The following is an 18,748-nucleotide window of genomic DNA, read 5'->3' as shown; positions in this document are numbered from 1 at the left end:
GTAGTTATCAGAATATTGGTCAATATAGAACTACAATACGTGGCAAAAATGGTATTTTCCATTATGGACCCACTCTGTGGATATGGCAGTACAAAACGCTTGGCACTTGCAAAAACTGGATGGCGGCACTTTGGATCAGCTATCTTTTCGGAGGTCGATTGTTATGGAGCTATTAGAGACCCATAAACGTACCACCAAGAGAGAACCTTCAAAACACCAAAGAATCAGCATGAACACACCCGTTATAACGGAAGAGGCCATCTAGTGGTATATTCTGAAAACCAGCGCAGATGTGGCCCTGTGCCATAAAAGAGCGATTTTTTTGTGCGACAAGTGCCAGGTCGCTCTGCACCCGAAGGAATGTTTTTTCAATTATCATACTGTGTAAATCTCACCTTATTTGATATTTGTTTTGTTTTCTAATGTAAGTTTTTTTTAAATAAATCAGTATATTGTCCTACCGGCCTTTTAAAAGTACACCACTTCCTGAGCAAATGAATAATTTATGATGTTTTTTACTATTTTTTTTTAACTATTAATAGATTATTTTAAACCCAAATTAACAAAAAAATGCGTTTTTTTGGAAAAAGTAGTTTTAGGACTTAATGGGTTAAATGTTTATCTATATATGGGTAAATTATAGTATTTTTTGAGAAATCATGGAGAAAAGTGACTGCCGCGCCGTAAGTGTTTAAATTAGACGAATAAGTTCTGTTATGTTTGTGGAAAATGTATTATTAAATCTCAAGAGGAAGAGTTCCAACTGGACAAGTATATTTATGTTATCTTGGTCATTCTGTGGTGCAAGATAATGAATGGACCTGAGACTTTTTTTGCATTTCGTGATACGTATAATTAAATGAATGGTTTAATAGGAAATCTGTTTCTATGTCTTTGCTGTGCCAATGATCTGGCGGGAACAAGTAAATTATCAGGATAAGTGTTATGTTTATTTGACTAGTACCAGAGCAATTAAAAAAAAATCAAGATTAAAATAGAATATCCGCAGCAGTATAAAAACCAGTGTGTGAAACCTCACAGTGAGAAATACCCAGTTCCTTTGGTAACAGGCACCACACAGGAAGAAGGAACCTGTTATTTCCAGTGTAACAGCCAAATTTCCTCGCAACGACCTCTGTGTGCTAGCTCATAAATTATCGCAAATAACTATTATTTTTTCATCATGTTTACTATAATTTTATTTTTAAATATTATTTTATTTAAATTTTACAATTATGCAACCCGATATGCACCGCGATATACAGCTATAGATACACAATATTGTCACTGGACCAGGCACACCAGCAGTAGTAGGCTTTTTGTCCATCTCTCTATATCTTTGACCATCACTTTTGTCCGTCACTTGTCACTGTCAGATCAAATCAGATGTTTTTGGATTTATTTATCCTTTGTTTTGGTTATTGAAATTTTATAATTATCAGATAAAATTTCGTAGTTAAATTGGTTATTTTTGATGCGGATCGCAGTGTGCAATTCGTTCTTTTAATTGTGGAATTTCTGAGTTTAGTTCGTTCATTGACCGGATATGGAATATGGCTGAGGAGAAAATATAATTTTTTATTTATGCCTTTTTGTGAGTTGGACTAGTCAAGATATATAGTTCTCTATCTATATCCTGGAGGGAGATTTCCGGTTGAAATCTGATTTTGTGAAGGAAATCGAATCCTTGCATCACTTCTTGTGTACTCCCCGGCTGAAGAGTGTCGTCGTGAAGAACTGGCTACCGTTTCGTGAAGCATTCCCTGTTGTGAATAGCAGGTCTTCGTAAAGAAGGATTAAGGCTTCCGAAACATATTTGGTCAGAGACGTGGTTGGATTTTGATGATTTTTATGGACCGCCGACCAATTTCCGCAATGGGATTAAAATAGCCGAATTTTCCCACCGATATTCCGATTCCACGTGCCCAAGAAGTCCCCGAACAGTTCCAAGGTATGCTATAATTCTTCTGCCTATTCTAAGTCAATGCTCAACTGATTTTTGTTCATATTGTTGTCTGGTTTTCGACTTTTCCACGCCCACGTGGTGTAGAAAGATTAGTTGAGTGTTATCTTTCTTAAGTCTTATTTGGTTGTTCGTAATTGTAGAGCAAGAAGACCGATCCAGACCGTACAGCACAGAACAGTCCAGAATTCCATCCGTTCCTGTTGCCCGTATGTAGAGTTACCCGTTGGACATCATAAACCCTCGTTGAGGTAAAGTTCAGATTTGATTAGTCCTTCTTTATTACCTTTATTAACTCCTTCACGTTGTGCTAGTCCTTGTTCTATAAGTGAGGCTCTTTTCTAAGACAACCAATATGATTTAGGGTTTTTATGTTCATCATTTGAAACATCTGCCATGCTGACATCCGTGGGCTCCAGTGATATCACATCGAGCTGCTGTACACCGTCGTAGCCACCCATAGCTATACACCTTAGGTCAGCCGGATGAACTTCCGAGTAATTTCATGACTTAGAGTAAAACTGTTTAGATTTAGTTATAGATTAACGCTGTATATTTTAGGAGAATCAGATGTACAATTTAATTGTCTATCAAAAAGTTTTTAGCAAAACGATAATATTACTAGCCCATTTGTATGCAAAAAGAAAACTATTTAAATATTTATAAAAGAGTATACCATTAATTACATATAACACCATTATTTCCGCACATATACTAATTAATTACATACTTAATTGTGTTCGTTAATAAATTATTATAAATAAATGTGGATTTGAGTCAGAAATCAATATAATAATAAGTTATCAAAATTAAAGTCTCAGTTGTTATAAATAAGCATTTATTAAAAAATTAAATATCATTTTTAAGGTGTTACTTTTTATCACACTGTCTAATACCCATACAAAATTCAGTTTTTTAGTATTTGGAGCAATTATTATTAATCAACGCAAACAGTCAGTTAATGTAGTTTGAATACTGGAATCATATTAATTGGTCCTCTTTAACAAATATTTAAACAGTTTTTTTTTTATTTTTTAATGAAATAAACGAATTATATCGACAAAATTAGTATCTGTACTCTTTAAAAATTTGGTACATCCTTAAAAATAATCTAAAATGTTAATATTCCATGGGTATATTGATAAATAAGTTCTAAATTACAAGAAAATGCATTTTCTACGGAAACTTAAAGAGATACGTAAAAAATGGTATAATATAATTTGATAGACAATTAAATTGTGCATCTGATTCTCGTAAAATATACAGGGTGTTCCATTTAAAGATTTAGATTTAGAGTTTTGTACACAATGGATAGTGACTATTCAGTGTCAAGTGAAAATGAAGCCGATCCATCAAGCAGAGAAAGGAAGAAACGCAAAAAAACAGGTAGAGGCCGAGATGCAATGAAAATTTTGCATGCTACTACCCATGAACTTGGATCTGACTGTTTGTGTAAACGTTTTCGCTGTTTTACTGTTGTTCCTGAACCTGAACGCCGTAGAATCCTTCGGGAATTTAACGAACTAGGTAACACTTACCTTAGTGATCTAATAACTATTTTTTTCTAGCTAACACTGACAAACAAAACTCTTACCTTGATGGTCTCATCACTGTTCTTCCTGTCATGCGTAGGCTTCCTCGGAAAAATGAAACATTTTAGAAGCTAAAAAACGTTGTTACCTACCAGATATCACAGTAACCGAGACAAAAGCGGAAGTAAAGTTACAATCTTTGTAGAGTCACACTACCAGTCGAATTTTTGAACTTCAAAAGAAAGTCCTCGAACCATAAGAAAAATCTTCAATAAACCATTTTACCTTATTTGTAAAATGGGGATGCGACGGGAGTTCCGGACAAAGTGAGTACAAACAAAAATTCAGTGATAAAGAGAAGTCCGATGCAAGCATTTTTTTCACGTTAGTTGTTCCTCTGCAATTAGTAGACAATTTGAAGCAATCGAATATTATTCGAATACATTATTATCTGGAAAAATCCTCGTGCTTCGTCTCCTCGTTATTGCAGACCGTTAAGGGTAGAATTTTGTCGTGAAACTGTAACGTCAACACTTGAGATTAAAAATTATGTTGAGCAGCAAATTAAATCTCTTGAACCTTTTTCAACTGTTAAATACATGACCGGGCTGATCGTTCAATATAAACTTTTTTTTACAATGATAGATGGGAAAGTTGTTAATTGTATAAGTGATATATCATCAGCTCAGCGCTGCTATTTGTGTAAATTAACTCAAGCGAAATTTAATGACTTCTATTGAGGACCTAGTTCTACATACAGAAATTGAGACGCCTCATCTAGTGTACGGGCTGTCTACATTACACGGGTGGATAAATTTTTTTCAGTGGTTTTTACACATAGCATACAGAAAAAGCAACAAAGTTTGGAAATCACGCGGAGCAGATGCGAAAGAAGAAGTTTCACGCGCCAAAGCAAAAATCCAAGATGACTTTAAAGAACGTTTGGGTTTAATTGTTGATCGGCCTAAACAAGGAACTGGCAATACGAACGATGGAAATACGGCCAGAACTTTTTTTCGAAATTATGAAATTTCCGCAGATATTTTAGGATCAGATACTGAATTGATTCGCAGAGTTTACATAATTTTACAGGCTTTATCTAGTGGTTTTTGTCTTGAGCCAGAGAAATACAGAAGATACTGTTTAACTACTGCTAAAAATTATATCGCTCTGTACAAGTGGTATCCGATGCCTCCGACTCTCCACAAAATATTAATGCATGGACACCAAATAATCTATCATACTGAATTTCCAATTGGACAATTATTGTCCGAGGATGCGCAAGAAGCCCGGAATAAAGATATGAGACAATATCGCAGTAGATTCGGCCGCAAGACTTCAAGAACAGACAATTTAATCGACATCTTTAATCGTATTTTGGCGTCTTCGGATCCATTAATTTCTAGCCTACAAAAGTCGTGGCCTAAAAAAGGCCCTAACTTGTTTCCAGAGGATGTAGATCTTCTTAAACCTCAAGAAGGCTTGTACGAATCGCAGAATTCGAGCGAAAAAGAAGTGGATGACGAATACGATGAAGAAAACTTGGACGATCAAACTTCCGTAGTATTCGCCGATGAATGTAATGAGGAAGAATCCGACTAATTTTCAAAAATATTATATTTTAAGAATAAAAAATACCAATTATAATCGGCAACTTTGTTAATTTTTCAGTCGTCAAACTATTTTTTCAACTATTTAGTCGGTCATATTAGATTCTTCATATAAAAATATTACCAAATTCTTATACAGAGACCTCAAATACATCAGTTCTCTGATTTTCAAACCAATAAACATTTTTTTGAGTATTGGTCGGCCATATTAAGTTCGCCATTTTGAATTTCGGAAAATTAACACCGAGTTCGTAATGACCGACCTCGAAAACATAGGTAAGCTCACTTTCAACGTGTCTAAACTGCTACTTGAATTATTGCCAACTTTTTATGATTTGGTTACAGTGTACGTCGAGCTAGATACGTAATTGAGTCGTTGCTTTTAACTGGGAAGGCACCTGTCGATATGCGTGGAAAACACAACACACGCAGTGTTGCCAACTCGGTAGAAATTCTACTAGATCTAGTAGAATTTGAATAAGCCCTAGTGGACAAAAAAGGAATCTAGTGGTTAGTGGATTTTTTGGTAGAAAAATGTTTGGTCCAACGAAAAGATACAAACCAATACAAACCTAATCTAAGGTACAAATCGAAAGTACTAACCACAGAAAAATAAACGAGCGACCACAGCGAACGACTATTTGTATGTTAAAATCTAGGGATTTTATTAAACATCGGAAACAGTTACCGCCCTGGTGTTACATGACAGATGTAGAGATGGCAGAACTGACTATAACTCGGCCAACTCGGGCTGGGGGAATTTTTCATATGTCTACTTCCAACAAACTTCCAACCTATGCTTCCACTTCCAACTTGCCGATATTAATTTATAATTATAACTTTTTTAACGATTATATTTATACGATTGATAACTGTTGTTGGCCCCTAAGCGGTAAGTCTTTTTTATTATTTTTTTATTAATTTCTAAGTATTTTATATTAATATTAAATGTATAGATATGCCTGCGAAGTACGAACAGAAATTTAGAGATGCTTGGTTAAAAGATCCTTTACTAAAGAATTGGCTGACTACAGTGGAAAGTACATCAGGATCTGTTGCCAAATGTAAGTTTTGTGGACTATGTCTAACTAGCCGGTATGCTGATTTGAAGAATCACGGTATTTCGAAAAAACACAAGAAAAATGAAAATATCTTTTTGGGGCCCATCCGTCAAACAACTTTAATATCTCCTAAAGAATCTGATTCGTCAGAAGCAAAGACAGCAGAAGGACGTCTGGCACTGTTTATAGCACAACATACTGCCATAAATTTGACAGATCATCTGGTAGATGTTTGTAAATCTAGCTTTTCCAAATGCACTGAAAAAGTGCAGATGCACAGAACAAAATGTGCAAATATAATAAAAAATTTACTGGGTCGACATTTTATTCAAGATTTAAAGAATGATGTGGGTGATAATAAATTCAGTTTGCTACTTCATGAATCTACCGACATTTCGGTTCAGAAATACCTCGGAATTATGATAATATATTTTAGCCTTAAACAAAATAAAATTGTAACAACTTTTTTAGATTTAGCGCCATTGGTAGGTAGTACCGCTGACGATTTAGTAGATAGTATAAAGGAAACTTTAAACAAAAATATAATCTCAAATTTAAAAAGTTAGTAGGAATTGGTACTGATAATGCATCGGTAATGACTGGAATGTTTAACGGGGTTCATAAAAAATTAAAAGAAGAACTTCCAAATTTGATCTTAGTAAAGTGTGTATGTCATTCTTTGCAATTAGCAGTATCATTTGCAACAAAGGAATGTTTACCCAGAAATTTGGAATTTCTCATCCAAGAAACTTATAATTGGTTTAGTAAGTCTTCATCTAGGCAAGGGGCATATCGTCAGCCTTATAAGTTAATAAATGATAATCACGATCCTTTAAAAATTGTCCAGGCCTGTAACACACGTTGGCTATCAATAAAAACAGCGGTAAGTAGAATTTATGATCAGTGGTTAGAGTTAAAAACATATTTTGAAATAGCAAAAGTTAACGATAAATGTTATAAAGCTGATCTGTTGTATCAAATGTTTAACGATGACATAAATTATGCCTTTTTATCTTTTCTTCGACCAGTGTTAAGTGATGTCCAAAAAGTAAACAAATTATTTGAATCAAATGATGCAGATCCAACTGAACTTTTAAACTCTTTAATGTTTTTACTAGAATGTTTGGTAAATAAAATTTGTGTACCAGGTTCGATAAAAAATAAAAATATTTTAGAAATTAATATAAAAGAATACGTCGATAATTTTTGCTATTTAGAATATAACTTTGAAAGAAAATTGCGTGAAATGAAAGAGAAAGGATTTGCCGATGTTGAGGGATCGTTGCATTAATTTTTTATTATCCCTAATTAATCAAATAAAGTTAAGACTACCAGAAAATGTAAAAATATTACAAAATATATCTTACATAAACGTTACAAACATGTAAATCAATAAAAAATAGTTTAATAGAATTATTAGAATGTATGGAAAAAACACCTGATGTCATCGAAAAAATTCAACATCAGTGGCAATCGATCAACCTCCCATCATGGACTGAAAAACAAAATACGAAAAAGTTTTCGTATGAAGTACATAATTTCAGAAACTGTGCAAATGTAAATCCATTGGAAGAACTGTCGGGCTTTGCGCTAGAATTATTAATAATACCTCACTCCAATGCAGAGGTTGAAAGATTGTTTAGTAAAATGAATTTCATTAAAAATAAAATAAGAAATCGGCTTCAGCTGCCTATGCTCTCTTCCATATTGTCAATTAAGGCGGGTCTATCTAGGTACAGCAAATGCTGTAATACGTATGAGATTCCAGCCGATATCACAGAAAAAATTAAAACCTTAGAGGCATACACCGAGCAGGTTGATGATACTGACGATACCGATTTCTTGTTTAATAATAACACCGTATGATCGAAAAAAAATGGCGTCCAGTTAGCCTGGGAATGACGATCATCATTCATTTCATAGCCATCGTTGACGCGTTTTTTTTTTCGATCATATTGTATTATTTGAATTTACTTCCGTATTATATTTTTATTATATTAGTAGTGATTTTTATTTAAGTTTTTCTAGATTTTAAAAAATATATGAAGGATAAGGGGCATAAACCAATGTCACAAAACTGACTTTGCCAAATACCATTGTAAAGATACAAAAAAATATTACTGTATGCCTCATATTTGTAATTTTGACATCGTTTTTTATATTCAATTACAATTTAGCATGTGTTTAGGACTTGGTATTCTCAACAGATTAAGCTGATTACTTAAAATTTGTATAAAATTGACATCGTCAGTTTTTCCCCTTACCCTTAATATAGGTATATTTTTTTAAATCTTCAGAATATTACATGTTACCGAACCCTCGTTATATGTTTATATGTATAACTTGTTATTTTTAGTTTATTTTCGATCAATAAAATAGATATTTTAAGCAATTTTTCTTTATCATTTAAGCCTAGTGGATTTAAAAATTATCATTTAAGCCTAGTGGATTTTTTAGTGGATTTAAAAAAAATCTGGTGGATTTTTAGTAGAAAAATTGATCTGTGCTAGTAGATTTTTAAAAACTGTATTGGCAACACTGAACACACGACCTCACAGACTTTCAGAAGACACCAAACAGAAACTGATTGAGTTTATTAGGAGTCTTAAAGGGCGCAAATCTCATTATTCCTTGGCAGGCTCCAAAAAAATTTACCTGCCCGAAGACCTAAGTAGTTATTCTAATACGGGACTGCGACAGTCGGATGGCCAAGAAGGTTACCAAAGATTTTCACCTGTATTTTTTACGTGCTTACCTGTGGGTTCTTGTAAATTTACCAGAGGCTGTTGAAGAGGGCCTTAATTGTTGTGGTTTAGGTATGTAGCAGGTAAATGTAAATTGTGTGACGTCAGAGCAGTTTGGTGAAGAACTTTGATAGGTTACAGGTTATCTCGAAATATTGTGATAAGTTATTATTGTGTACGAGAGGTTACTGGGGTCGGGTTTTATCAGTAAATATTGCGATAAGGATGTTTTTCGCTGTACTCATAGTGCGAGCCAAGCCTAGCCTTGTGAAATATATTTTATAAGAAAAGATAAAAAAAAACAACGATGTTTATTATAGACACATTTATTTATTTGTATATAAGTTATTCCAATTGCTTAAGTGTTTTATTACCTCCACTTATAATGAGTATTTAGTTTTACAATAATTTAGATATGTAAATATAAATTACAATATTTCTATGAATCTAAAATATAATTTTTAGTGAACAGTGTACTTATTCAAATAACAATTTAAAACAAGATTACTTTAAACACATATATTTTTACAATAATCTTATATGAAAACTGATATGTCTGTAGATCTAAATCTCCACATCTTGTATGAGAAATGTTCTAATATTTGCTATATACCAGTAGATCCGAATGATCGTTCTCCTCTTTCTGTATCACAAATGCTCTTAAAAATATAATATTAATTAAAATTTAAATTTACTTATATAAATGATTTAAAATACCTGTACTTCTTGCACTTCAGGATAGAATATCCTCTCACAAATCAGCTGTGTGATGCGATCACCTCTCTTTATAATAAAATCGTTCTCAGAATGATTAAACAAAACAATTTTAACTATTCCTCTATAGTCTTCATCTACGACTCCTGCTGTAAAATAAATCTGTTATTAGTTGAGAGGAAATTTTATAATTAAAATAAAATACCTCCAACATCGATGAAATTGTTTATAGCCAGTCCAGATCTGGGTGCAATTCGACCATAACACCCTTTAGGTACTTGAATTTTTAAACCTGTATTTACTATATTTCTGTCTCTTGCTGGTATTATACAGTCATCTATACTTTTTAAATCGAATCCAGCTGATCTAGCTGAACCCTTAACTGGAGCATATGCTGCAGGTGTTGTTCTAACATATTTTAGAACTGTTTGTTTTTCTAGTTTCAATTTCAACATAAGGGGTTAAATAAAAGAAAAAAATAAATAAAGTAAGTGGATTAATCTAACAATTTATATAACCCCAGGGAAGTGTATCTGTTGTAATATAATTTACAATTCTTTTATCGTCGTATGGAGTTAGAGCAATTTTTTTCTGGTCTATTGTATACACCTCATGTTTTTTACTCCGAATTAATGTTTCTTTGACAGACATACTGCTATTATTAAATAGACATTCATAATAATTCTCAAAAGTAATTGTTTTTAGTGATGCACTTGTTATTCCCTTATCCTTTTTAACAATTTTATTTGCATTGTTTTGTAACGTTTTAAATGTATACATTTTAGATTTCAAACCAATAAATTCAACCATTATGTTTCCATTATTTTCATCCTTCATCAAACCTAATACTTTTTTATTTACTAAAGGAATATTAAATTGATTGTTTTCTGGATAGTCAGAGGTATCAAATTTATTTATATCCTCTCTAATATGTTCATATATATTATCAACAAAAAAGTGGTATATTAAGGAATCTGTATCGGAATATAATAATTTAGCATTGTTATTAAATTTAGGTTTAATGTAGTTGTAATGAAAATCATAAACTATGGTTTTTGAAATGTCTAAAATACTGAATCCTACATAAATTGGTTTGTTAAATTTAATGTTTATCCTTTTCATTTCTATAATAACCATACTGTCATTGAATATGGCAAGATTATGGAAATTTGGTTTGGAAATGTAAGATTTTGCACCATATCTACCTTCCCATTGTGTAACTAATTTAACATCTTTATATTTCCTTACATTTTCCATAGTTTTACCAAAAACTGCATTATTCATTAACTTATAAAAATTTTTCTCAAAATCATTTTTACTCTGTTTTCTTAATTGTGTATTTAAATCGATGTAACTTTTTAACCAAGGAGATTGATTAAATTTTAAAATTTTATGAACTTTACTTATTTCTAAACCTAAACTTACTGCTTGTTTTAAATTTGTATAATGAATAATGTAGTTTTTCTTATTAAATAGTGTGGTTAAGAGTTTCATTTGTTTTGATGATTTTATAGGTGATACCATACGCTCTGGACATAGAGGTAAATCTTTGTGAAGATTATGTAATTTTGTGGGATAATCTAAATCAACCTCAAGTATATAACCGATATTAGAATCATTAGGGGTGTTCAATATATTTTCAGAATAAAAATCAATACTTTCTACCCACTGAAAATCGCCAAAAGGTAAGAATTGACTCATGGCTGTACCATATAAGTTATTTACATCAAAATACATAAGGTATGATGATTGTAGGGTAGGGTTATACTCATTTCCCATAAAGATGTTATTTGCTTTCCCATATCGGTTACTACATTGTGATATTCCACCTCTAATACCTCTTTCTATAAACATTAATTTATCAATATCTGTTAATAACTCTAAAGTAATTCCAGATACTTTTAAACAACTGTCGTAGGCTAAACCTGGGGCTGTATAATACTTTAAACATTCCAAATTATATGTTTTTAAACAAACCTTACGAAAATTTTCAAATACATCAGCTAAAAGCAATACATCTGTTTTTAAATATAATTCCATATATTCACAAAGATTTTGAATTTTAAATGTATCCCATACTTTTATAGCATGATCATATTCACATTGTTCTATACCAGATTTTCTTAAATTACTATAGAAACACTCAAGGGCTGGTAATTTTAATTCGTTTAATTTATCCCAACTATCAAGATATTCATACGGAAAAATACCTTTTTTCGATACTAACAAAAATTCATCTTCATTTCTACAGAAACTTCTGGTTATAACCTTTTCTGAATTGGTGAGATATGAACTCAATTTATCTAAGCTACTAGCCATAAATCGAAATGAATCGAGAAATCGAAGCTGTACAGATGTATTTTCAATGTATTTAGTAAAAGCTATATATTTTTCTTTATTTACTGGGAGTAAATTTATCATTCCTGGTATTTCTGTTACTAATGCCCTAATAATAAAGTGACTATCATAACCTGATAAATTGTGAAATATTACTGGGATAACATGATCATTTTTATAATTTATATTGCAGGAGTTGTGAGCACTACCTCTATATTGACCTATGAAATGACAATGATCCTTTACTTTAATATCATCTTGTACAAATTCTTTTTCACATATATGACATACATTGGAAGAATAAAAATCGAGCAATTGTTGATTTGATAAAGGATGCATAGGAATTGGATTTAAAAAAATATTATTTATTTCCATACTTAGTTGATATAAACGTTTAACAAACCACTCAATACAGTCTTTACCTGTATAGCACTCAAATTTTGAAAGAGAATTATTAAAACTACACAAGAGATAATATGCTATACTACATGGAATATGTTTCTGTACTTTAATTTGAGTAGTAGTATTATTAAAATTTTCACATTTTTCTAAGATACTTTCTAAATCTGCATAAATAACAAACGGAGATTTTTCTTTATTTTTAAACTGAGTAAATGATATAAATTTTTCATCTTCTGAAGGTACTGATATTTTACTTTTATTCATTTTGCGACATATAAAAATATGTCTATTTAATATTTCTTCGGAAAAGAAATGATTTAAACATCTATCGCAGAAATATTTTTTACTTTTCAAGTTACCCATTTGTCTGCACAATAAGCGTGATAAGTCTTTTATTAATGCAAAATGATATATTGGTTTATAATCATTTATGTTTGAACTCATTAATTGATCGTTTTCATCAAAATTAGATTTAATTTTAGTTGGAATAATTAATAAATTAACACTCTTTAAGTATTCAAAATTACTCAAGCAAATAGGAACAATTTCACATTTTTTTTTCTTCCATTCTATACCAAAGACATTTACACAAATACTATTTAAAATTTCAAATTTTGATATATCTTTCAATTTGATAGGAAATTCAATTCCATCATATTTTAATACGCTACTAAAATGTGGATATGAGGATACTCTAGAGGAATTTTTTGTATTTGAACAGGGATAAAAGGCTGCTACAATAGACCAAAGAAAACAATAAGGATCACTATTTTTAATATTAAGCACACCTTTGCTATTCTGGATAAATTTCGGTATTTCAATATATGTTGAAACACCCACAGTAATTGGTACATAATTATTCATATTAACTTTTAATTCTAAAATTTGATAAAGACTCCAACCACTATCTCTCTCCTGAAATTCTTCAAGTTTATTTAAAATATTATCTTTAATGTAATTATTATAAAATAATTTTAAATCTGTATTATTAAAAATAATTCTATTCTTGGTTTGAAAATGTTTAATATCTGTCTCACCAGTTTGTGGTTTTATAAAATTTGCTAAAAAGGTTACATTAACTTTAAGTAAAGAATGTCTAAGTTCTTTTTTAATTTGAAATGCAAAAGATCGAAAAGCTTTATTAAAAAATGCAATAGGGTCCTTAATATTTAAATTAATTATTGCTCCAGTTTTTATACGACCATTGAAACATGATTCTAAATTTTGCCAAATTAAGTTTTGCTTTTTATTTTTTCTTATATTCTTATAAAACCTAAACCTTTCTTTAAAACATTTTAGGATACTATAATTTGATTCTAATTTAGAAAAAGTTTTAACATTTTTTAATTTATTAAGTCGAATATATTTTTTCAGTAGAAAAAGTGTCCTATTTAAAAATTTAATCCACTTACAATAATCATTTTTACTTTTAATTAACTTACCTACTTGTTGAATTTTCAAAACTGTATTTTCAGAAATTTCATTAATTTCTGCAGCGGTACTCATTATAAGTGGAGATAATTGTAAACTGTACTGTACAATAAACAAAAACGATATAAAATTAATTGCACTGCTACCAAAATTTATTGTATATATATATATATATAGCTCGATTGCAAAGTTGTTATCTTGTTTACTCTTTCGGTTATTTTCCAAATGAAGGATATTTATTCTGACGCATTATTTGTCTAAAATTTTCTTCGAAATATATTGCAATAACACACTATTTTCCAATTAAATAATTTTTAAATTTGAATCTGTTGAATGTTTATTAGTAACTTGTTATCACATGTTTTTGTTATTCTAATATATGGTAATCAATAAGTTGTTATCTTGTTTACTCTTTCGGCTATTTTCCAAATGAAGGATATTTATTCTGACGCATTATTTGTCTAAAATTTTCTTCGAAATATATTGCAATAACACACTATTTTCCAATTAAATAATTTTTAAATTTGAATCTGTTGAATGTTTATTAGTAACTTGTTATCACATGTTTTTGTTATTCTAATATATGGTAATCAATATGTTTATTGATATCCCATTCAAAGAACGAATGATTCCGTATTATTAATATGTTACTTTGTATATATTTTTTATTACTAATAATCTATCAAAATATATTGCAATAACACACTAATTTCCAATTAAATAATTTTTAACTTTGAAACTGTTGAATGTTTATTAGTAACTTGTTATCACATGTTTTTGTTATTCTAATATCTGGTAATCAATATGTTTATTGATATTCCATTCAAAGAACGAATGATTCCGTATTATTAATATGTTACTTTTTATATATTTTTTATTACTAATAATCTATCAAAATACATACGTATCACTATCACATGTTTGTAAAATGTAAACATTTTTTCTTCAATTCTACTATATAATATCAAGCTAGCGTGTATTCGATTAACAGTTTACAACAGCAAAATAAGATGTCTACAGTACCGTGCACTATTTTATTAAAAAGTAAAGATGGCCACGCACTTCCATCAAACCATCTGATCACACTTTGCAAACATCTATTTCGGTAAGTTATAAGAGTTATTTGTTAAACTTTATATTTATTTTTTAATTTTGTATAATTTAGATTTGGTAGGAAGACTGTGGAAATGAAAGGGGACCAAGTAGTCCTGAAACTCTCCTACAACCCAAAATCTGAGACGATGGAGAGAAAACTTGGTAATCTACCAATCGCATACATCCGATTGGGTGTAGAAAGTGATGAGGAGCTTTGAAAAAATATATGCAAATTTACGATTTTGATGGGAACGAAACCACAAGTGTGCCAGCAGAAGCACTAGAGGATGAGAAAGAAGAGAAGAAGCTTGCGATTGAGTCAAGTACATTCAAGGATCCTAAGAAAAGGAAGCATGTAAAGATCAGGAGGACTGAGGAAAATACAGATGAAAAAAGAAAAAAAAAATATTGGAAAACAGAATAATAACACCTGCATCTGCATCCCCATCATTTACAGCCGTATACGATGAAGATGCGGACATGTACGAAAGCCAAAAATATACTATTGTACAAAATTAATATTTAGTATTATTGTTTTATATATGTTATATTGTAGAAAAATATTTAAATATTTTATGTATATGGTATCTTATAGTTTTTAGTTTGTAGTAAAGGGATTGTATGAGTATATAGTTAATAAAAGATAGTATTACAATTTTAAGTGTTTTATTAAGCATATATTTTACACTAATTTTCAATATTTTGTCTAAAATCTATGAAATATATTATTTTAAATATTTAGTTAAAATTTTTGATTATTACAATAAGTATACTAATAATATAAGAAATAAACATTTTCAACTGCACAATATAAACTACTATCTAAATGATCAGATTTGAATATATTTTTTAATCGATCAAATGCTGGACATCTTTCTATATATAAATCAATTATTTCATTATCTAAAAACTTTTCTAACCATTGCTTCTTTTCTGCCCCATTAACAGCAACAATTTCTGAACACACGTGTTTTTTAATGAAACTCGAAATATCTTCATACGGTAAACATTTTTCTTCTCCATACAAAACATCAAATTCTAAACCATGGAAATTGCAAGTTATCCATTCCATATGATCTCTAACTTTTGAATTGTACTGTTTCAATTCAAATGGATAACTTATAAATTTATGTGCAGCCAAATGTCCATTGTCATTAACGTTGACTATTGCCAATTCTTTACAAATAAAATTTCCCGATCCATACTGAAAGCCTTGTACATCAATAATAAACATTTTCAATAGCGATGCAGATATGTCTATTTGCTTCGACTGACTACGAGCGACTGAATATTTTAATTATTAGAGTACTCTTATGGTACTAGTTAATGGGTTGTACTTTACTAATTTATCATGTAAAATTAGACAATATGCAGTAGTCTTGGCAGGGATTGCTTCACTTGTTTCAAACTCAATACGAATATCGACTGCACCACCCTTTAAAATATCCTCTCCTTGACGTGAACAATCAATGACCACCAGAGGGGCATTGTTCTTGAATAGAATGGGATAGTAGGTTGGTTCACTAAACGCTTTATAGTAGTATGATTTTTGGAACTGAGTATACATTTCATATAGGACTGCATATCTATTATTAGTAAAATCTATATTTAAATTGTCATAAGGATATACTTCTGAGTTTAAATATACTTTTAAATTGGTCAAGTTACAGTGTTGAAATCGACTCATATTTTTTGTTATATGATTTTTTACATCTGTTTGAAATCCAATAATAATATAACGAGGTTTTTCCAACTGATTACTCGATTTAACAGCCCATGTATGGTTTTTAGTTTGTTGCAATTCTGGATATTCATGCAGTTCCCAACTCCTAAAGGCAATCGGTAAATCTCTGTTGTTTTCAAAATTTTTTAGTAATCGTAATTTTTGACTATCATTAACTGATATATGAGGCATTTTCCACAACACTTTATTCAAAGTGATCTTATAGCTATCCTTTGTTTCATTAGCTGAATGAATGGCATTAAAATCAGAATTATTTCGTATGAGGACTAGTTCTTGTTTTACATTCATTACAATTTTATGATAGTCTTCAGCAAAACCCATCAGCATTTTCAATGGTATGCAAACATTAAAATTTCCATTGCCATCGATTAATGATGGATTCTTTGTATCATGCCACCCGGCGTTATGTAAACCGTTAGCCTCTGTAGGAGTAAATGAAATATAACCTTTCATAGTTGATGTAACTCCAGGATTTCTAACTCTATCAACAATTACTCCTCCCATTTCATAGCGAATTTCATCAAACAAAAAAGCAACACCATTATTCACAAATTGTACATCAGCACTTGCTGTGTTGTCAGATTTTGTTAATTTTCCTTCAATATAGAGGTAACTCTGACTTGGTAAAGTATACAGATCTTGAGTTTGTATTGGGATTCTAATTTCATCGTTGTTGTTCAAGGTTGTAGATGAATAGGGTTGGTGAGTGTGATACTGATAGCTCACTATTGAATCATCTTGTGTAACACTTTCATTAACTTTTAAGATGTTATAACTCATCTTTACTGGTACACTTGAATTTACAATTACAAAAAACTAAAAAATCAGTTAAACTAGTTCTAAGACGTAGCTTCAAGTTTACCCAAAATTTCCTAACTTTCTTAATTTTGAAGTCGACACTTCTTTTTCAATTTAAATCCTAATGATTGTAGAAATTCTTGATTGGAACGTGTTAATTCTTTTAACTGATTCTTACTACTGAACCGCCTCTGAAAACTCTTTTGCTTTATATACATTTCATTGGACGGTGTATAAGAATCATTATTATAGATAAATACCATTATGTTTCTTTAGATGTAAACGTACCGTTACCAGCTCGTTTCTAAAATTGATCAGTCTTCCATCTTGATCTGTTATTTTAAGAATAATTTCGTCAACATAGCGCATGCTGATTGGTAAATATATTACATTTGATGGTTTTTCAACGATTTTAAATCCTGGAGGGGTGGTAGGATAGAACATATGAATGATATGAACCGGTTTTCCATTGTTATATGAATTTGTTACAAGGTTACATTCTATCGCTATGCAGTTCACTTTAAAAATATCAACAGGGTTCTTTGAAATGTGTATCTGGTTCTCTTCTAATATTTGGTTACTAAAGCCCAATAGACTTCCAATGGAGTTTTCCTTTGAAAAATCAACAGATTTATTACATTTAAGTTCACACTGTAACGTATTATGATTTGCCTGTATAGAAATATCCACTTTCTCTTCTTTTGAATGTTGCTTAAACCATTCTTGCAAATAACGATTTATATCTTGAATTTCATAAGATCCTTCCGGTAAAACAATCTTTTTATTATCATAATAAAAAATATTATTGGTACTATCAATATTCGGAATGGAATTATAACTTTCAAAATTTATTAATCCTAATACATATTCATCATTTTCACTGAGAACAATAGGAGGATATATTCTTGCAGAAAGTGTGGATTCTTTGCCTGATAAAGTAAACGTGTATGACATTGTAGAAGGTTGATAAAATAATAAAACTCTAAATATCTAAGTGTAACTATTTATTAGAAATTTTAAACATAAATGACCACAATTTACAGTATTATAAGTTTGATAAGGTGTATGGTTATAAAATATGTTACAAAGTCCTTTAGATTTAAAATATGTTACAAGTTCTAGCGGAGGAGTTAAATTACCATAGCTATCAAAATAGTAAATATTCCTATTTATTTTTCGATATGCAGTCCAATGAGTTCCAGCTCCTGACATATTGTCAAGATTAACTATTCCAGATTCAAATTTACGAATTTTTTGTGGTAGACAATCTTTCATAAATACACCTCGAAAATGTGCCACTTTCAATTTTTTAGCATA

General features: G+C 30.5%; 2 protein-coding genes across 2 annotated transcripts; both read right to left on the bottom strand.

Annotated features, from left to right (window-relative positions):
* Positions 1–9,212: 9,212 nt before the first annotated feature.
* Positions 9,213–13,932, bottom strand: LOC115882117 (deoxyuridine 5'-triphosphate nucleotidohydrolase-like). The gene is made up of 4 exons (XM_030899961.1): positions 13,806–13,932; positions 9,830–10,060; positions 9,628–9,773; positions 9,213–9,569 (listed from the first exon to the last, which is right to left on the bottom strand). The coding sequence occupies exons 1-4, from the start codon at positions 13,867–13,869 to the stop codon at positions 9,516–9,518; spliced, it is 495 nt and encodes a 164-aa protein (XP_030755821.1). The 5' UTR covers positions 13,870–13,932; the 3' UTR covers positions 9,213–9,515.
* Positions 13,933–16,189: 2,257 nt separating this feature from the next.
* LOC115882111 lies at positions 16,190–17,413 on the bottom strand. The gene has a single exon (XM_030899955.1). The coding sequence runs from the start codon at positions 17,411–17,413 to the stop codon at positions 16,190–16,192; it is 1,224 nt and encodes a 407-aa protein (XP_030755815.1).
* Positions 17,414–18,748: the final 1,335 nt, after the last annotated feature.

Source organism: Sitophilus oryzae, unplaced genomic scaffold (genome assembly GCF_002938485.1).
Source record: "Sitophilus oryzae breed Bouriz unplaced genomic scaffold, Soryzae_2.0 scaffold_175_pilon_pilon, whole genome shotgun sequence".
In the NCBI taxonomy this organism is placed as follows: Eukaryota; Metazoa; Arthropoda; class Insecta; order Coleoptera; family Curculionidae; genus Sitophilus; species Sitophilus oryzae.
Note: the sequence above shows the minus strand (reverse complement) of the source record. Positions and strands in the feature narration are given on the sequence as shown.

What these genes read in the sequence shown, in the direction of transcription:
- LOC115882111 (XM_030899955.1), bottom strand. Translation starts at nt 17,413, where the DNA reads ATGAGTTATAACATCTTAAAAGTTAATGAAAGTGTTACACAAGATGAT.
- LOC115882117 (XM_030899961.1), bottom strand. Translation starts at nt 13,869, where the DNA reads ATGAGTACCGCTGCAGAAATTAATGAAATTTCTGAAAATACAGTTTTG. An exon ending in CAATTTCATCGATGTTGGAG is followed by an intron (nt 9,774 to 9,829) that starts GTATTTTATTTT and finishes TTTATTTTACAG; the next exon opens with CAGGAGTCGTAGATGAAGAC. An exon ending in CTGAAGTGCAAGAAGTACAG is followed by an intron (nt 9,570 to 9,627) that starts GTATTTTAAATC and finishes TATATTTTTAAG; the next exon opens with AGCATTTGTGATACAGAAAG.